This window comes from Falco cherrug, chromosome 1 (assembly GCF_023634085.1).
Source record: "Falco cherrug isolate bFalChe1 chromosome 1, bFalChe1.pri, whole genome shotgun sequence".
NCBI lineage: Eukaryota > Metazoa > Chordata > Aves > Falconiformes > Falconidae > Falco > Falco cherrug.
In genome coordinates, this window is record NC_073697.1 from 110,226,153 (window position 1) to 110,244,704 (window position 18,552).

The following is an 18,552-nucleotide window of genomic DNA, read 5'->3' on the forward strand; positions in this document are numbered from 1 at the left end:
CTAGATTTTTGCCTCTTAATATGCTTTACATAGCATCTTACCTGGATGTCATCTCCTTTGACTCTAAAGCTCCAGCTGCACTAGATATGGAAACAAACACAGTAGCCTGTGTAACACAGTGTTAAACGGTCTGCTCCATCTCTGGAGAAACTCCTGACTCTGCATCTTGCGCCAATAGCTGAACTAATGGGGGCTTCTAACTAAACTCATCCTCTATGAGTGAAGGCACTTGCCCATCTGGCACTGATTTTATCAAGCTGAGTTACAGTTAGTAACTGTAACAGTTATTCTGACCTGTTCTGTGCCTGGTTTCATGAGATCTTTTATATTCCTCTTGGGCTACACTAGCATGTGTTGAAATAGCTGTCTCCTAAAACTAGAAGTTGGTCAGAACCTTCCTTATCTTCTCAACAGCAAGAAATAATTCCTTGCGTGCCACTGCATTGTAAAATCTGGTAGAAATGACTGCAGGTGGCTGTTCAGGATGTATGTATGCACCATTCTATGTAATTTGCAGAACTTTTCCTCTTGCCTTCTAGAGCTTGTGTTGGTCACTAGGTTCCTTTCCTTGCCCGGTTTCTGTTAGTCTGGTTTGCAGCCAGTAGCTGTGTATCCCATTAGTGCAACCTAAGGGTTTTGGTTACTGTGTCTGAATTACGAAAGCCCTCTGCCAACTTGACTGTTCCATGTTGTGCGCTTTTTTGTACTTAAAACAGATGTGGGCATAGTTTTTAATGACACTGGCATAGCTCTCCTCAACTTTCAGGACACTCAGCATTATTGTAACCTAGTTTTGATGTACATGAAGTATCAAACAACTTGTTTGTGTAGCTAAAGCTTGCCTCCTACCAAGTTGTTTTTCACATCTGTTTGATTGCTGGGTGGTGGCAAACTGGTAAAATTAGCCCTAGGAGTGTAGCCTGGTTAAAAGTAATAGCTGGATGCTGAAGATACTGTCAGTATATAAAAGGATTTTCTTGAAGGATGTTGTGAGGGTTAATGTCACAGTCCAGCTCTTCTACTTTTAACCAGTGCTTGAAGTAACAAGTGGAAACTGTAACGTGGCTCTGTTGTGTTTTCTAGCTGGGAAGACGCTTCAAATATTCAATATTGAAATGAAGAGCAAAATGAAGGCTCATACAATGACAGATGATGTCACCTTCTGGAAGTGGATCTCTCTGAATACTGTCGCCCTTGTAACAGATAATGCAGTCTACCATTGGAGTATGGAGGGGGAATCGCAGCCCGTGAAAATGTTTGATCGCCATTCTAGTCTTGCTGGCTGCCAGATCATCAACTACCGTACTGATGCTAAGCAGAAATGGCTACTGCTAACTGGCATATCTGCACAGGTACTTTACTACTAGGAAGGCCTGCTATGGGAAGCCCAGGGCTTCTGTAGTTTCCTCCTTCTATAGGAGCGGGACTGGTGTGTGTGTTTTTTCCTAAAACATTGTTGGGAATGTAAATGGTTGCCTTGATATTTAAGTAACAAACTTAAGCGTGACTGAAAATCTTACAGTAATGGTACAAACAATAGTACAAGGTTAGAAGTCTGATGTGATGCCTTTGTAAGGGGAAAGCATGGTGTGGTGCTTCAGATTCATATGACAACATATTTACTGACACTAACTTAAATTAGATTACGGAATGAGTGCCTGTTACTTCTGACTCTTGTTCTGTCTTACCTAGCAAAATCGTGTTGTGGGAGCAATGCAGCTATATTCTGTAGATAGAAAAGTATCACAACCAATTGAGGGACATGCAGCTAGCTTTGCACAGTTCAAGATGGAAGGAAATGCTGAAGAATCCACTCTCTTCTGTTTTGCAGTAAGAGGGCAAGCTGGGGGTAAGGTAAGACTTGGTTCTAAGTATTCTGTAATCTTTAATGACTCACTCTGGTTATCTGCTTCCAGAAAAACAAGTGGTTTAATGCACAAAGTTGCCTTTAGGAAAAAATAAAAAAAGGACTACGTGTCAGTCTGGATGCTATATAACTAATGTATATGAAAATTGGGGCATACAGAGCTTCACAGCAGGGACTACCTGATGTAGTAGGAGTCTGTTTCAAGTCATGAAGTGAGGTGGCATGTCATGACTAGCCTAATTAGCTGCCTGAAACATGTGACTCTCAGCTTCACAGGCTAAGCTTAAGGGGAAAGCTGTTGTAATCTTTCTTCAATGCTCATCCCCAGTATCAGGCTTAATTTACTTCCAAATTACTGGATGAAAATGAAACACTTAAGTGTTACAAGGCTAACTAGTAGTCTAATACTAGCGCTGGAATTATGTGAGCTACTTTATGACAGCTAAAACAAAGTAAAACCAAAGCTAGATTCAAAGAAACCTCATCAGAACTGTCTCTGCAGAGTGTTAACCAAGTCAAAAGAGTGCTTATAAAGTGACCTAACTGAATTCTTAAACTTTGAAGTAGCTAGGGGTAACTGAAGATCATGCTTAACTGTTTCCCTCATCTATGATACATGAATACAGTATGCCAGACCCTTAGCCACAGTATAAAATACTCAGGAAGACTGACTTGGCTTATCTTCGTCTAAGTTTGGAATTAAGACTTAGCAGCAAAAGAATTGCTGTATCTTCATTGTTGAGTCTATTGTTACATAAATTAAATACAAGAACTAAGAGACTAATCTTATCTATTGCACAGTTGCATATCATTGAAGTTGGCACACCACCTACTGGGAATCAGCCATTTCCAAAGAAAGCAGTGGATGTCTTCTTTCCTCCTGAAGCACAAAATGACTTTCCTGTTGCCATGCAGGTATGAGAGCTGCAAACAAGAGCACAAGAACAAGTCTGTAGCTTCTCTTGGTGGATGTGACACTGTAACAGGACACTGGAAGCCAGGTGGTCAATATATTGACCTGAGGCTTGGCACTGAGCTGCTGTGATTTCTGCTCCTGCTTCAGTAGTGTTAAAGTAAACATGGAGACTGAAGCAGCATTCAAAGACGTTGTGCTCTTATTTATGGAAGAAATATCCACATATATTTAACTTTCAGGCTTTTAAAACATCATTCTACTGAAATAGTAGAATAGAAATGGCACAGCTGTCTTCTGATTCTTAAAAGCATGCACTTGTTTTATCCAGTACCAAATCTGATAAATCTGTTCCTGTTCTGCAGATCAGCGACAAGCACGATGTGGTATTTCTCATAACGAAATATGGCTATATTCATTTGTATGACCTGGAAACTGGTACCTGTATCTACATGAACAGAATAAGTGGAGAGACCATATTTGTTACTGCACAGCATGAAGCAACAGCTGGAATTATTGGAGTAAACAGAAAGGGACAAGTAAGGAAGCTTGGCCTGGAAACCACTTGTTTAGCTAATCCCACTGGCCTGTAATGATACATTGTAGCATTTGCATCTGTCTAAAAGTTTCCAGACATTAACAAGACAGAATAATAAAATGAGAGTTATGGTGGTATTGGGTAGTTGAACAGGAGGGCAGCTTGTATTACTTATAGTTTCTTCTACAACTCTGGTTCAGGTTGCATAATTTTGGGGGTTTTGTAATGGCTGTCAATGGATCTAAACACTGTCCTGGTGTTGAGGATGGAACTAGAATATACCTCTTGGGGGGCAGATTGTATCCTCTTGCAGAGCGCTTACTAATGGAAATCTTAACTACAGTAACTTTTAACTCTTCAGAACATCTGATGTCTGACAGTGTTCTGAGTGCCCAGGGAAACTTGCTGCTGTATCTCCATACACACCTAACTTAACTAGTTTAAACCAGTCTGCTAACATTTAGACTGAATTAATTTCAGATGTTGTTGCTTGTTGAGCATGGGTAATGCAGAGCAGACTTGTTCCTAGTTTATCCTCTGGGATCCTGAAGACACTGAGTACATGTTAGAGAAGGATAATGCTTACATCCCTGGATTTCTGACCTCTGTAAATGCTTCAGTTTAATCTGCTGTTAGTCGTCTGCCTTGATGCAGTAATTGGATGGTAGAGGTTCTTCCTAACCAGAGGTGTGATTCTCAAGTAAAATGGCAAGAAGACTCTGCAGTTACCAGGGGATGAAAAAGCTTCCCATGAATGCCATAGCTTTCCTTTTAGAGGTTAGCTTAGCCCTTGGGTCACGTCTTATATTTGGACTAACTAGAAGTTTTCCTTGATTTATTCAGGTGCTCTCAGTGTGTGTGGAAGAAGAGAATATTATTCCGTATATTACAAATGTGCTGCAGAATCCTGACCTAGCTTTACGAATGGCTGTCCGCAACAACCTGGCAGGTGCTGAGGAACTCTTTGCCAGAAAATTCAATGCACTTTTTGCACAAGGGAACTATTCGGAGGCAGCGAAAGTGGCAGCTAATGCCCCAAAGGTAATAGACTGATATTCAGAGCAGTACTGAGCTCCACTGGTTTAAACTTCTTGCTTCAGGAAAGCTCACTGAATTTCCGAAGTGGCAAGACCAGAACCTTGTTGTTGCTGCTGTTCTGATGTTGTACTTAGTGTACAAGTTCTTCTCAGTTATGTGCTGAGAGTACTGAGTGTATGCTGGAAGATTGTAAAGCTTGTGTAAAGCCCGCAGAGGGGAAACAGAATAAATGATGAAGTAATGGCTATGAGGTTTGATGTTTCTCATGTATCTTTACGTCTCCAATGATTAAAAAAGGCTCTATGAAAGTACAGCCTCTAGCTGAGGCTGCACCTGGGAACAGGATAAAAAGGGCGGACTAAGAGATTCCGATTGAGGAACTTGCTTGCAAGGACAAGGGTGTCTTAATTCTGTAGGACAGTCTGCTGAACTTAAATCTGCATTGCTACCGAAACAAGTCTCTTCGGCTACTATTGCACATCTTCTGTCAAAATGTCTCAAAGGCAGTGTCTGAGCTGGTGTTCAGCCGTACTGCTTCTGACTTACTCTGGGTTGGCAAAACATAATGTCGCTGTAGCAAGCATTTCTGACTTCAGCTTCCTGGAGAAACTCTTGCCAAGCCACAACAGCAGAACAGAAAACTAAAACGCATCTCTTGTTTCTGGCAGGGAATCCTGCGTACTCCAGACACCATACGCCGGTTCCAGAGTGTTCCAGCTCAGCCGGGACAGACTTCCCCTTTACTCCAATACTTCGGCATTCTGCTTGACCAAGGGCAGCTGAATAAGTACGAGTCACTGGAACTCTGCAGACCTGTGCTTCAGCAGGGACGCAAACAGCTCTTGGAAAAATGGTTGAAAGAAGATAAGGTAAATTTGGGGTAGATACCTTTAGAGCCCTGGAGGGGGAGGGACATAACTGCTTGACAGCCCCCCTCCTCAGGAAAACTCAGTTGGGTAGTGTGATCAAACCATTGAGCAATGGCTGTTCACTCTACCTGTAACTGACCCATATTATTGCAAGAGAATTGATCAAATACTCTGAAGAGCTTCACTCGTTCTACTTAAAATTACAGCAGAGTGATCTTGGTATGGAAAGCTTATGAGCTGTTGCTTTTCCTTCCCAAACCACTTCAGGCTTCTTTGAGTACTGACTTACATCCACTTTGAGCTGTGGTTATATCTCTAATTAGCTGAAGAAAGATGCTGATACAATGCATCACCTAATTGTTTTTTAGCTCTATAAATGCCTTTAACTCGTGTGGACCAGCATAAGGAACAGAGCCCAATAGATCACTGCTGAAAGAGTCGGATAATGCTGTCAAGCTGGGCCTTGAGTGTGTGGTGTTTTTTTTTTAAGAGGAGTCCAAAAGTAAGACAAATGAGGAAGGAGGTAGTAGTGCATTTCAGTGTGGCACTCTGAGTGGACTGACTGTGTGTATATCTCTTTAACAGCTGGAGTGCTCGGAGGAGCTGGGAGACCTTGTGAAATCTGTAGATCCTACGCTAGCACTTAGTGTCTATCTGAGAGCCAATGTTCCAAACAAAGTCATCCAGTGTTTTGCTGAAACAGGACAAGTCCAGAAGATTGTTTTGTATGCTAAGAAGGTGAGAGGAGATGCCCGTGTCTGTCCTGTGTTAAAGAATAACTAGCATACCTTCCAAAGTAACTAGGAGTAATTGTGGTGAGGTCTGAGAGCCTGTGTAGTACCTACTTAGGCCTAAGGTTTTGTTATGAATAATTACTGCTAGACTTCACGCATTTATCCTTTCGTACTTTCCTAGGTAGCCTTTTCCAAATGAGGAAATCCTGACTGGATTGTGTAAGCTACTGACAGTAGCTTCTACTGAGCTCTTTATTTAATGAGGTGTGTGCTCTTGCTGAGTTATTACTTTTCATTATCTCTTCAGGTTGGATATACTCCAGACTGGATTTTTTTGCTGAGGAATGTAATGAGAATCAGCCCTGATCAAGGACAGCAGTTTGCACAAATGCTTGTTCAAGATGAAGAGCCTCTTGCAGACATAACACAAGTAAATAACTTTATTGCTATGAAATGTTAACTTCAAGGCCTTAAACTGGTAAGAGGAGACATATGCTTGCCGTCAGAGAAAGATTTTGAACTGCAAGTTTGGATTTACCGTACCAGGGCAGTGCTGTTTCTTGCTTAGTTTTAAGAATGCTGAATGACAGCTTAGTGCGGTGAGAATAAACAGTGTAGCTTTGGAAGCTACACTTGATGTTACTTTGTTTAAAAATGCTTCCAGTTTCTAATCAAAAGCTCAAATGTTTTTTGCAGATTGTGGATGTCTTTATGGAATACAATTTAATTCAGCAATGTACAGCCTTCTTGCTGGATGCACTGAAGAATAATCGTCCCTCAGAAGGTCCTCTGCAGACACGTTTACTTGAGATGAACCTCATGCATGCACCTCAGGTATGCTTTCAGTGTTACTGGATCAGGCTTGTTTATGGCTAGACCAGCCACTGCGTTATTGTGCATACCAAATGCTAGTGACAGCGTTCAGGTACTAAATGAAACATTTCACTATTCTTTCTAGGTTGCAGATGCTATCCTGGGGAACCAAATGTTTACTCACTATGACCGGGCTCACATAGCTCAGCTGTGTGAGAAAGCTGGCTTGCTACAGAGAGCACTTGAACATTTCACAGACTTGTATGACATCAAGCGTGCGGTAGTTCACACTCATCTTCTCAATCCTGAGGTATGAGATTAAATATCCTGAATCCAGCAAAAGCCAGGCCATAAATAATTGATTTCAACATTTGATTTCAGAGTGTAGAGTGTTCTACTTGAGTCTAAAATGGCTTATTTGTCTTTGCAGTGGCTAGTGAATTATTTTGGTTCCTTATCGGTAGAAGACTCTTTAGAGTGTCTGCGTGCTATGTTGTCTGCTAATATTCGTCAGAACCTGCAGATCTGTGTCCAGGTAGCTTCAAAATACCATGAGCAGTTGTCAACACAGTCACTTATTGAGCTGTTTGAGTCTTTCAAGAGCTTTGAAGGTAAGTTTGTGCTCTTGCCTCTAGCAAAAGGAGCTAGTACTCATCATTATACATGTGTGTATGAAGACTGGATCTGCTGAAATTTAGAAAGCCATATTGAACTTAAGTAGCTAGATCTCAAAACTGTCTTGAAACCTGACCTGTTGTCCTATGGAGGATGGTGGTGGTGCAACATTGTGTTGCGTATTTCGGTTTTCTGAAATGCTACCAAAATGCTTGGAGCTGTAGGACAATTTAAAAAGGTAACTGAAGGAGCTGCTGGCCTTTTTCCTCTGTCCAAAATGGTCATCTTAAATGTGTGTAGCCTTTGGGTCTTTAGCTTTTGTACTTCTCAACCTGTGTGTTGTCTAGTAAGCATGGTGGTACATCAGTGGTCAAACCTCTGCAGATGTGTGGCTGAATAGCATCTTGCTAAGCTTTAAAGAAAACGTCTTTAAAGGCTGAGAACACAACATAATCTTGGACTCTTGGAATTGGGAGAATGGTTCATTGGAATAAGATGCTATTCTAGACAGGTTTCTTGCATAGGCAGCCTTATATGTGTTTTTTCCAAAACCCAAATGAATCTTCAGTCACTTGTCTGAAGTAGTTGGGTATTATATGGCATCAGCTTTAAGTGAACTTTAGCTGTTGGTCATGGCAAGCAGCTTTTGCACTGTTTAGTGAAAGGTGTGATAGTAGCTTTTGGGCACAACTAGTTTTGGTTTTCTAAACTCTTCCTCGCCTCCTGTCTAGGGAGCGTGTGGAAGGCACATGTTGGATGTTTTAACAAAGCTGACCTATGGCAATTGATGATGATACGAAGTTGCCTATAACATGCTAGTCTGCCTAGTACATGGGGAACAACAACAGGCTCAACTCAGCTAGGACAATATGGGTTTTGTAAAAAAAATGGCAACACTTGAATCTTTTTCAGTTCTTCGTAAACTTTGGCAGCAGTTGGAGTCAAATTTTCATGTAATTATAACTTGGAAGCTTGCTAGAAAGCTAATACTGATCCACCTCAAGTGGTTTAGCAGAATAACATGTTGACTGTTTCCCTCGAGGTTTGTTTTATTTCCTGGGCTCTATTGTGAACTTCAGCCAGGATCCAGATGTGCACTTCAAGTATATTCAGGCTGCATGCAAGACAGGACAGATTAAAGAAGTGGAAAGAATCTGCAGGGAAAGTAACTGCTATGACCCTGAACGTGTTAAAAACTTCCTCAAGGTAATGTTTGGGTAGCACTGGACTGTCTTGGCCTGTTTGGGGTTCTAAGAAAACATGGTGGGTGTCACCAGTGAAATGAGGCAGCTCTTAAGACTTAACCTTTGCACTGAACGGTCCACCTGTTCTCTTAAACCAGAGGTGTCTAGCATGCTGGCAGTACCTCCTAATAAAACTTGAGCCTGGAACAATATCTGAAAAATGGAGAATCTGTCAGATCAGTTCCTTGCTGCTATTAGCAAGATTGACCTGGCATGAACTCTAAACCTGTAATAATAGCACCAGCTCATCTAGAACTTGTTACAGATGTCAGCTATAAAGTAGCAAATGGGTAACTTGAAGATTGAGAACAACCACAATGGCAAATGAGTTCAAAACTTAATGGTTATTTACAGTATAATCGGCTTCAACTGAGCAGCTACTGAAACAGCAAATTAATTCTGTCAATTAATTCCATAAGTGCTTTCAGAGTTCATGATTGATCCATCTTACTCATACACACTGAAGTCTTAGCCAGGTGAACCACAGTTTAGTGCTGCTAGGATGTGCCAGTCAGTGTAAGGACATGCTAACTGACTGTTATTGCTGGGATTCAGAGCATTGCTGAAACAGTTCTGAAGACTGGAAAAAAAGGGTGCGTTCCAAGTTCCGATTCTGTAGTCTGTTGTTAGTGCTGAGCTTATCGACAAATGTAACACGCTAGAAATAACTGAGAAACAGTGTGGGAGGGGAAAACTTTATCTGGGAACATTTCCTGCCTTCATGTTTGTTGGTTACATAGTATAGTCTTAGATTTTGCTGATCATATCTGAAGATGGCAAAACTCTTCAAATGAGAATACTATAAAAATGACCTGGTGTCACCGAGGTGTAAGGTATGTAAATTGATCAAGCCACCTAAGATATGTTATCAAGCTGTCAAATTCCTGATGAAAGCTATTGTTTTTTGTGCTGTTCCATGTCTGGAATGTGCAGGACATGTACCAGGTAAATCTCCCAGTACAGGCCTCCCTGTGTAAAGTCCTTAAGTGTAATTTATACGTAGGATTATATTCTGGGATGTGCATGTTCAAATAAGTAATCTGAAGTATGCATCCTGAATACTGTCTGCCACATAGCCTAAGCTTCTGTACTGTAATCATTTGTAATCTTACGCTGAAAGTTTGAATGCTTTTAGATAACTAATCTGATGAGCAATTTAAGTAGTACTGCTACTGGCTTGATTCTTAACTGTTCTCTAAATCCATAGTTAGAAGGTATCACAAGACACTTGTTTGTATATATGTTTTACACTGTGAACCATAACTTAATGTAGTCTTGGTTAAATTCCTTTTGAAATCCCAGAGTGCTAATCCTGCACACCGAACACCAGTGGCAGATAAGAATGCTATCCATAGCTTAGGCTTGTAATAGTTGTATTGTGTTGTAAAACTTTTGTATACTCTGCTGTGCAAAGGAGCAGGGTTAAAGTTCAGAAGGCTTCTTGCTGTAGACCCTGAAGTGGGCGTGAGAACTCCTACTTGCTACATATTGCAAGCAATTAGTTGAACAATGAGCTATCATTATTGGGCTAAGTGTCGAATTTTAGCTTTCCAAATTCAGCTGCTTTAACAGTTTTAAGTGACTGTATTTGTCTGCCTAAGCCCAAGAACAAAACCGAATTACTAAGGCTCTTCTCTTTGTAGGAAGCTAAACTCACTGACCAGTTGCCACTCATCATTGTGTGTGATCGCTTTGACTTTGTCCACGACTTGGTGCTGTATTTGTATAGAAATAATCTCCAAAAGTATATTGAGATTTATGTGCAGAAGGTAAGTTACGATTTGTCACTCAGCTTTAATGGGTCAAACTGGTTGATCTTTCTAATAGTATATGCAACTATAGGCGTTATATTTAAGTATTCTCCAAACAGCCTCATAATTAAGTAGCTGTTAGTGGCCTCTGTTAAGTTAGCCCTGAGTTAGCCCTTACGTGAGTCAGGTCTCTTATTCTTCAGTCAAGCTGAGCAGTAACCTCTGCTAACGTGTCTCTTGAAGGAGGGAGACTTGGTAGAATAACTTCGGAGTTTTTAGGGTAATTTTAACTTCCAGCATGTTGGGGGTGGGGAAGTTCTTTTTTTTTATACTTCCTGCAGGGACAAATTGGCTTGCTCGGGAGCTCCTCCTTTGGGGACTGAGCATTAGCGAGCCACTGAACTGTGGTGTGAACCCCTGGTGACTGAAGAATTGACTTTGAAGCTTGTGCAGAACTTCAGGAAGCTGCAAGTAAAGGCAGGAAGATGAGGTCAATCTTAATAAGCAGCCTTCGTGTGTACTTCTAGGGATAAGTATTGGCCACCTATGCTGCGTGACAACACACTGACTTCTTTAAATGATCCTGTTCAGGTGAATCCAAGCCGTCTGCCTGTGGTTATTGGGGGACTGCTTGATGTGGATTGCTCTGAAGATGTGATAAAGAACCTTATCCTTGTAGTGAGAGGTCAATTTTCGACTGATGAGCTTGTTGCAGAGGTTGAGAAAAGAAACAGGTATTGAACTTATACAAATCTCTTCACCATTACTGATTTGGCAGTGTTACACTGCTCTTACATCAATGCGTGTCCTCCTTACGTAGCTAAAGCCGGTACTGACATAGCAAGAAGCTGCCGTTTGGTGAGTGAGCAGCAGAAGTCTGCTTTACTTCTTGGCTGGTGTTGGGGATCTCCCTTAGACGGCCTCTATAAAATGAGTGCCTTTGGCATGTGATGTTTTTCATAGTGTCAGAATGTTATGCCATTATAATAATGAACTAGAATGCAGGTCAAAACGGAGTACTGTAACTTTTGCTTTAGTTACTGAGTCTATCCTATGCTGAAGCTGACTTGAATAGTGAAGAAACTGTGCAAGCAGGTAGTTGCTTATTCACTCAACCTCTCTAATGTGAAAACTGCTTCCTTCTAGGCTGAAACTGCTTCTGCCTTGGCTGGAAGCAAGAATTCACGAGGGTTGTGAGGAGCCTGCGACTCACAATGCACTGGCCAAAATATACATTGATAGCAACAACAACCCAGAAAGATTCCTGCGTGAGAATCCTTATTATGATAGTCGTGTTGTTGGCAAGTACTGTGAGAAGAGGGACCCTCACCTGGCCTGTGTGGCTTATGAGCGTGGACAGTGTGATTTGGAACTTATTAATGTACGTATGCCAAGGCAGTGAACTCGTGGGTTAAGTTCTAACCTGAGTATCATGGGGTAGATGGTTGGGTTTGTCTGACAAATGCATTTAATTCCTAAAAAGTATTAAGTTAGGAACTGCTCACTTCTAACAGAATAGGTAGCTATTTAATCTCCCTCTGCAACTTAATAAGAAGTGGGACTCCCTTGGATATCTTAGAATAGGAGGCTAAAAGAAGCACCAAAGCCTGAGATTTCTAATCTGCATCCCAGGCAGGCTTATTTAATGTTGCGATACAATTAGTTCATTCACTGTACATTCAGTAGCTGTGACTGCACTCTGAATAGACTTTGCCTTTCACTAGGTGTGCAATGAGAACTCCCTCTTCAAAAGTCTTTCCCGCTACTTAGTTCGTCGTAAAGACCCTGAACTGTGGGCCAGCGTACTACTGGAAAGCAACCCCTACAGAAGACCGCTAATTGACCAGGTAGGGCTGACAAACCTTTAAAAGCCTTTGCTGTCCTGACTTCACTTGCTAGTACCCAACTTAACTGATTTGTCAATTGCTTGGCTCTTCCTACAGGTTGTACAGACTGCACTGTCAGAGACACAGGATCCTGAGGAAGTCTCTGTTACTGTGAAGGCCTTCATGACTGCAGATCTTCCTAATGAGCTTATTGAACTGCTGGAGAAAATAGTTCTTGATAACTCTGTGTTCAGTGAGCACAGGTGTGTAAAGTCAAAACTAGGTCATGGGAAACTTGACATTATACCTGGTGCAGCTGTTAAATTGTTGTAGTGTGGAACAGCAAATAAACTAATACCTTCCTCAGAAGGAAGGGTGAATTTCTTGATTGTTACTTGGTATGTACTAATATTTTCTTCCTCTATGCAGGAATCTGCAGAACCTTCTCATTCTTACAGCTATTAAGGCTGATCGCACCCGTGTCATGGAGTACATCAACCGCTTGGATAACTATGATGCTCCAGACATAGCCAATATAGCTATTAGCAATGAGCTTTTTGAGGAGGCTTTTGCTATCTTCAGGAAATTTGATGTCAACACATCAGCTGTACAGGTATCTTAAAATCTCAGTCTCTGTATTGGTCTTATAACTCCTTAAGACATGTGAACACAAGGACTTTGCCATTAACTTGTGACTTCAGCACTTAACATCAATTAGCAAAGTGACCAAAGCTGCTCAGTGTCTTGTCTTAAAGTAGAACGAATGCTGTGTATTGAATCCTCTTGAAGTGAGACTTCGTAAGCCTAAAATCACTTGGGCTGCATGGGTTGTGCAGAGTAGTCCCTATTTTAAAAGCAACTGTGGATCCATTGAAGAAGTAACAAAACACAGCTCAGCATCTTGTAAAACTGACCTTTATAAATAGTGGCTGATTGTGGTCACCCTTTCTTCAGGTATTAATAGAGCATATTGGAAACCTGGACCGTGCATATGAATTTGCTGAACGCTGCAATGAGCCTGCTGTATGGAGTCAGCTGGCTAAAGCACAGCTTCAGAAGGGGATGGTAAAGGAAGCAATTGACTCGTATATTAAAGCAGATGATCCTTCCTCCTACATGGAAGTTGTTCAAGCTGCCAATGCCAGTGGTATGATAAAGTTTTGTTTAAATTATTGCTGTTGATGTTGCTCAGCTCTCTTGTGTAGTTGCTCAATCTGTAGTTCTGCCAAATCTGTACCTTGATGCAAGTAGAGGAATCTGGTCCTTCAAAGACTGCCCTAAGTGAGAACAGGTAAAGATAGTGTATTCCATTTGCAGATTCAGTGGTCTTAAAACTACTTTCTCCAGCTAGCTGGAGACTAGCAGTTGCTACTAAGAAGGTCTTTGCATGAAGTTAAATTCCAGGATTCTAGTTAGGTCTGTTGTAAGACAACTTTAGTCTGGTCTAGGATGTGCAGTACGAAGGCTAGTCTTGATTGTTGGGAATAGCTGTGGAAATACTTACATGTAACTAAGTTGAGCTGGTGGTACAGCTTAAGCACAAGCGTACTCAATGGCAGGGAATAAGCATTCTGAACTCTTGTTCCATAGGAAACTGGGAAGAACTGGTGAAGTATCTCCAGATGGCACGCAAGAAGGCCCGGGAGTCATATGTGGAAACAGAATTAATCTTTGCTCTTGCTAAAACAAACCGTCTAGCAGAGCTAGAGGAGTTTATCAATGGACCAAACAACGCACATATCCAACAAGTGAGTGAGACTGAGTTCCAGTATTGCTGGATCACAGCAGCAGGCTCCTTAGGCCTTGCTAATCAGGGGGGTGTTGGGTCTTCTGTCTCTTTGGGTGTGTAGCTAGATCTTGAACTCAAAAGGCATTTCCGTTTTGATAATGGCTTGAATGCTACATGTTTTATGTAAGCCCTTGACTGAAAAGCTGGGAGAATAACCTGGTTATGCTCTCCTGCAGGTTGGTGATCGCTGTTATGATGAAAAGATGTATGAAGCAGCTAAGCTATTGTATAACAATGTGTCCAACTTTGGCCGTTTAGCTTCAACTTTAGTTCACCTAGGTGAATACCAGGCAGCTGTAGATGGTGCTCGGAAAGCAAACAGTACTCGCACATGGAAAGAGGTAAACTTATGGATAAGTTGAGGGACTTCAAAGCTGTAGCTGAGCCTCTTGAGAAGCTTTGATTGTAAGCAATAATGCAATTGTTGATTCCAGGTCTGCTTTGCTTGTGTTGATGGAAAAGAGTTCCGCCTGGCCCAGATGTGTGGACTCCATATTGTAGTGCATGCAGATGAGTTGGAAGAGCTAATCAACTATTACCAGGTAATTAAACTGACTCCTGTTACACAAAGTCTAAATTCTTTCATGGCAACTTCGTCCAAAACTGGAAATTTAGATTCAGGTTGGTTCCTAATAAATACGAAACGTATCGTAACTATCTGTCTCTTAGGATCGTGGCTACTTTGAAGAGCTGATAACTATGTTGGAAGCAGCGCTTGGCCTTGAGCGAGCCCACATGGGGATGTTTACAGAGCTAGCAATTCTCTACTCCAAATTCAAGCCACAGAAGATGAGAGAGCACTTGGAGCTGTTCTGGTCCAGAGTCAACATTCCCAAGGTGAATGTCTGAGGCCTTAAATTTAACTTTAAACGTATCTGTTGGGATTGTCTGTACCCTTGCTTTTGCAATAGCAGCTTTTGAGCTATTATTCATAGCACTGATAGTAACATATGTTGACTGGAATTTCTAATATACCTTTTGCTTAGGTTCTTAGAGCTGCAGAGCAAGCCCATCTCTGGGCTGAACTGGTGTTCTTGTATGATAAATATGAGGAATATGATAACGCCATAATCACAATGATGAATCACCCAACAGATGCTTGGAAAGAAGGCCAGTTCAAAGATATCATCACTAAGGTATTACTTCCCTAGTGAAAGGATGTAAATTTCTTGCTATGTGTGCTTCTCTTACTTGTAGCCTGTTTAAAGTGCGAAGTTCTGTGGTATTGCCACGCAATTTCAAAGCAAGTCAACTACAGTAACTGAAGAGATTTCTAGACACAAGAATAAGTCTTAGTCAGTTGTGCTGGAATATCTAAGGTTATGTCTGTCTTTCATTTTGATTTCTCTGTGATCAAGCTTCTGCTCTGAATGTGCATCCTTACTCATCTCTAGGTGGCCAATGTAGAGCTGTATTACAAGGCAGTTCAATTCTATTTGGAATTTAAACCTCTGTTGCTCAATGATCTGCTGATGGTGTTGTCCCCTCGGCTTGACCACACTCGTGCTGTCACCTTCTTCACAAAGGTAACTTTCCTGCTATCCAGGTCAAAGGAAAATTTGCAGCTGGAAAAGCATTTAGCTTTAGTAGCACTTTAAAATGCTCAGCTACTTCACTGCCTCGGGGAAGATGCTAGGGGACCTCTACAGAAAGTTATCTTGACTTAAACTTATCTACCTGATTCCTTGAAGGTTAAACAGCTCCCACTGGTTAAGCCTTACCTGCGCTCTGTTCAAAATCACAACAACAAATCAGTGAATGAGTCCCTGAACAACCTCTTCATTATTGAAGAAGACTACCAGGTATGTCTTGTCTCAAGATATAATATAATAGCAGCAGTAATATCTGGAACGGGTATCGACTTGCGTGTTGTATGTGCTTCATAATAGAAACAGCTATTCCTGAATTTCAAAATTTTCATGCTGGCTTCTGTGTCAGTCTTAAACTAATATTCTTGATCTGCATTTGATGTTTAGAAAGACGGGCTTCTCTCTCTCTCTAGTTGTCAGTAGATTTTACCTGCTTGCTTTTGACTTGAATTCCTTGAATGTATGTTCTTTGACGCTTCGAACTAAACTAGTGGTGATTAGACAAGGATTAAGTGGAGAACTGGTAGTGACTTTCTGGGAGCTTGTTGGGTCACTCCTGGGGATGGTAGACTGGCTACTTCTGGTATGAGTGTGGCAGATCAGCTTTTATTTAAGGCAAACAGTGGGGGTGCTAAGGAAAGAATTCACAGAAGGGGCAAACAGTTATGATGTCTAGCTGTTCTACAGGTTTCAGAAAACAACTCTGGTATTCAGAGGCTCCTTAACCTCAGCAATCACCACTGAAAAATACTAACTTGAATTCATAAAAAACCAAATGCCTGAACCAAACCCCCAGATAAACCTAAAACTCTCTGCAGGTCTGGCTAGAGTACTTCATCCTCCTGGAAATAGGAGTATGGAAATGTTTGCATCTTTGTGGATGCAGTTGTACACTTGAGGTGTGAATAACTTTTCTTTTCTATTTAACTCAGGCTCTTAGGACTTCCATAGATGCTTATGACAACTTTGACAACATTTCTCTTGCTCAACGTTTGGAGAAACATGAACTAATAGAGTTCCGAAGAATTGCTGCTTATCTCTTTAAAGGAAACAATCGCTGGAAACAGAGTGTAGAACTCTGTAAGAAAGACAGACTGTATAAGGTAAGACCGTTGCACAGGTCTGGTTAAACATGCTTGGCTTTTTCAGAGACCTGTGACTTTCTGGTAAAGTTGCACCTTTTTGGATGCTACTAGCTGGTGGCTGTTGCTGATCTGGCAAATCTTGCTTCAGAGTGGCAGTAGATGGACAGATTTCTTGCAAACAAGTCCTAGAATGCCTCCTACTAATGTCAGTAGTAGATTGCAGCTTAGTGAAGTACCACGTACATGTCAGCCATTGTACTATGGCACCTGAGGCTAAACAGACTCTCCTGTTGTAGGATGCAATGCAGTATGCTTCAGAATCCAAAGATACTGAGTTGGCAGAAGAGTTGTTGCAGTGGTTCTTGCAGGAGAACAAGAGAGAATGCTTTGGTGCTTGTCTCTTCACCTGCTACGATCTCCTAAGGCCAGATGTTGTCTTGGAAACGGCGTGGAGGCACAACATCATGGACTTTGCCATGCCATACTTTATTCAGGTCATGAAGGAGTACTTGACCAAGGTAAGAGCAGGTGCTTCTCCGATGCTGAAAGCTTGTTAGTCACTGTGGTGTATGCCTTGAGACTGTCTGCTTGCTACTAACATTGATCTGGGCTTTGTCAAATGTCTGTCTGTCCATGTCCACACTTATTTTTCAGTCCATCTGGGGAGAGACTTCGCCCTCTAAGAGACTGAAACACTTGCAGACTCCACCCTATCTACCAATTACAGAACCTACATCAGTAGTATTTGCCTGGCCATGGGCAGTGTCTTAAAAGTAGTTCCAGGATTCAGGCTTTTCATATGCTGCATCAGTCAGGAATCCCAGCTGGGATCAAACTCTTTAACTAAATTCTAGACTGTATACTAAAAAAGCTTTTATGGCTAGATCTTGACTTAACGTGGTCTGCTGTGCATTAACTCTTAAAATGTGGCTCTGATACTTAATCGCACTAATTATGACTCGGCTTTTGTTTGAAGTGACTTAGGATGGGGAAGGTACTCAGTAATGTTTTGACAGACTTGAACCAAATTTCAGTTAATTGCCAACTGTCACTAGCAAGACTTGCTTAGCTGAAGCTTTTAGTGTATCTTCCAGTGAAATGGTGTAAATTCCTTAATTAAGACACTTCCTCTGAGAAGTAAAAGCTTAACTGAAACTAGAGTCAATGAAGACTAGAGTGCCTGCTTATCTAGAAGATTTGCCTGGCTGTTGCTTCTAAAGGCAGGACTACTCTGTAGCTCCATAGCCAATCTGCTATCCTTAAATGCTGTATTTTGGGGGAGGTGGGGAGCTATCGAAGCAGTAACATCACTTGTCAGATGACTGATGTACCAAGCTAATACCAGGCCTCTCTTGAGAGTAGCAGTCTTGCAGTGGGATTCTTAAAAGATTAAAATTTGATGATCTGCTAAAGCGTTAGGATGTAACTGTAGCATAGCTAATGAAATCAATGCAGTTAAGAGCTAGCGACAAGCAGAGCTGCCTTTCTAAAGCAGATACTTCTGGTGTATCTTTGTTTTTACTCACCTGTACCTTAATTATTTCTTCCCTGACGCTTTTGTTTCTACCTTTTATATGCTAAATATGGAATTTTATTTTTTCTAAGCTGCACCTTCTGAATTCCTTTGCAGGTTGATGCAATAAAGGAAAAGGTGAAAGTTGATTCTTGTTTTCCATCTTTAAGTCTGGAGGACTAAGTCTAAGGATTCTGCATGAGTTTTTTTCCTTTCCTATGTTTACTACACTGCTGCTACTGCTTTTTCCCCCAAACAAAATATCACTAAAGCATATGCAAATTGTTTAACTCTACAAGTAGCTAGTGCTGTAGGACAAAAGTAGATTCATTTGCTACTAATAAGCTTATAGATCCTCAGGAAGGGCA

At 41.3% G+C, this 18,552-nt stretch overlaps 1 protein-coding gene across 2 annotated transcripts in view; it reads left to right on the plus strand.

Moving 5' to 3' along the window:
• CLTC (clathrin heavy chain) overlaps window positions 1–18,552 on the plus strand; it is a 33,896-nt gene that overhangs the window by 10,350 nt on the left and 4,994 nt on the right. Inside the window, exons 3-31 of one of the 2 annotated variants that reach the window (XM_055719362.1) lie at window positions 1,084–1,352; window positions 1,693–1,854; window positions 2,669–2,782; window positions 3,146–3,319; window positions 4,162–4,359; window positions 5,025–5,225; window positions 5,811–5,963; window positions 6,267–6,389; window positions 6,656–6,793; window positions 6,918–7,082; window positions 7,203–7,383; window positions 8,430–8,593; window positions 10,275–10,400; window positions 10,974–11,116; window positions 11,529–11,763; window positions 12,107–12,229; window positions 12,326–12,471; window positions 12,638–12,821; window positions 13,163–13,355; window positions 13,799–13,956; window positions 14,174–14,338; window positions 14,432–14,539; window positions 14,667–14,834; window positions 14,984–15,133; window positions 15,392–15,523; window positions 15,689–15,799; window positions 16,519–16,689; window positions 16,968–17,189; window positions 18,302–18,322. In XM_055719362.1, coding sequence (XP_055575337.1) covers window positions 1,084–1,352; window positions 1,693–1,854; window positions 2,669–2,782; window positions 3,146–3,319; window positions 4,162–4,359; window positions 5,025–5,225; window positions 5,811–5,963; window positions 6,267–6,389; window positions 6,656–6,793; window positions 6,918–7,082; window positions 7,203–7,383; window positions 8,430–8,593; window positions 10,275–10,400; window positions 10,974–11,116; window positions 11,529–11,763; window positions 12,107–12,229; window positions 12,326–12,471; window positions 12,638–12,821; window positions 13,163–13,355; window positions 13,799–13,956; window positions 14,174–14,338; window positions 14,432–14,539; window positions 14,667–14,834; window positions 14,984–15,133; window positions 15,392–15,523; window positions 15,689–15,799; window positions 16,519–16,689; window positions 16,968–17,189; window positions 18,302–18,322 — 4,598 coding nt within the window. The remainder of the gene's footprint in view (window positions 1–1,083; window positions 1,353–1,692; window positions 1,855–2,668; window positions 2,783–3,145; window positions 3,320–4,161; window positions 4,360–5,024; window positions 5,226–5,810; window positions 5,964–6,266; window positions 6,390–6,655; window positions 6,794–6,917; window positions 7,083–7,202; window positions 7,384–8,429; window positions 8,594–10,274; window positions 10,401–10,973; window positions 11,117–11,528; window positions 11,764–12,106; window positions 12,230–12,325; window positions 12,472–12,637; window positions 12,822–13,162; window positions 13,356–13,798; window positions 13,957–14,173; window positions 14,339–14,431; window positions 14,540–14,666; window positions 14,835–14,983; window positions 15,134–15,391; window positions 15,524–15,688; window positions 15,800–16,518; window positions 16,690–16,967; window positions 17,190–18,301; window positions 18,323–18,552) is intronic. The other variant, XM_055719368.1, reaches the window with a different exon arrangement.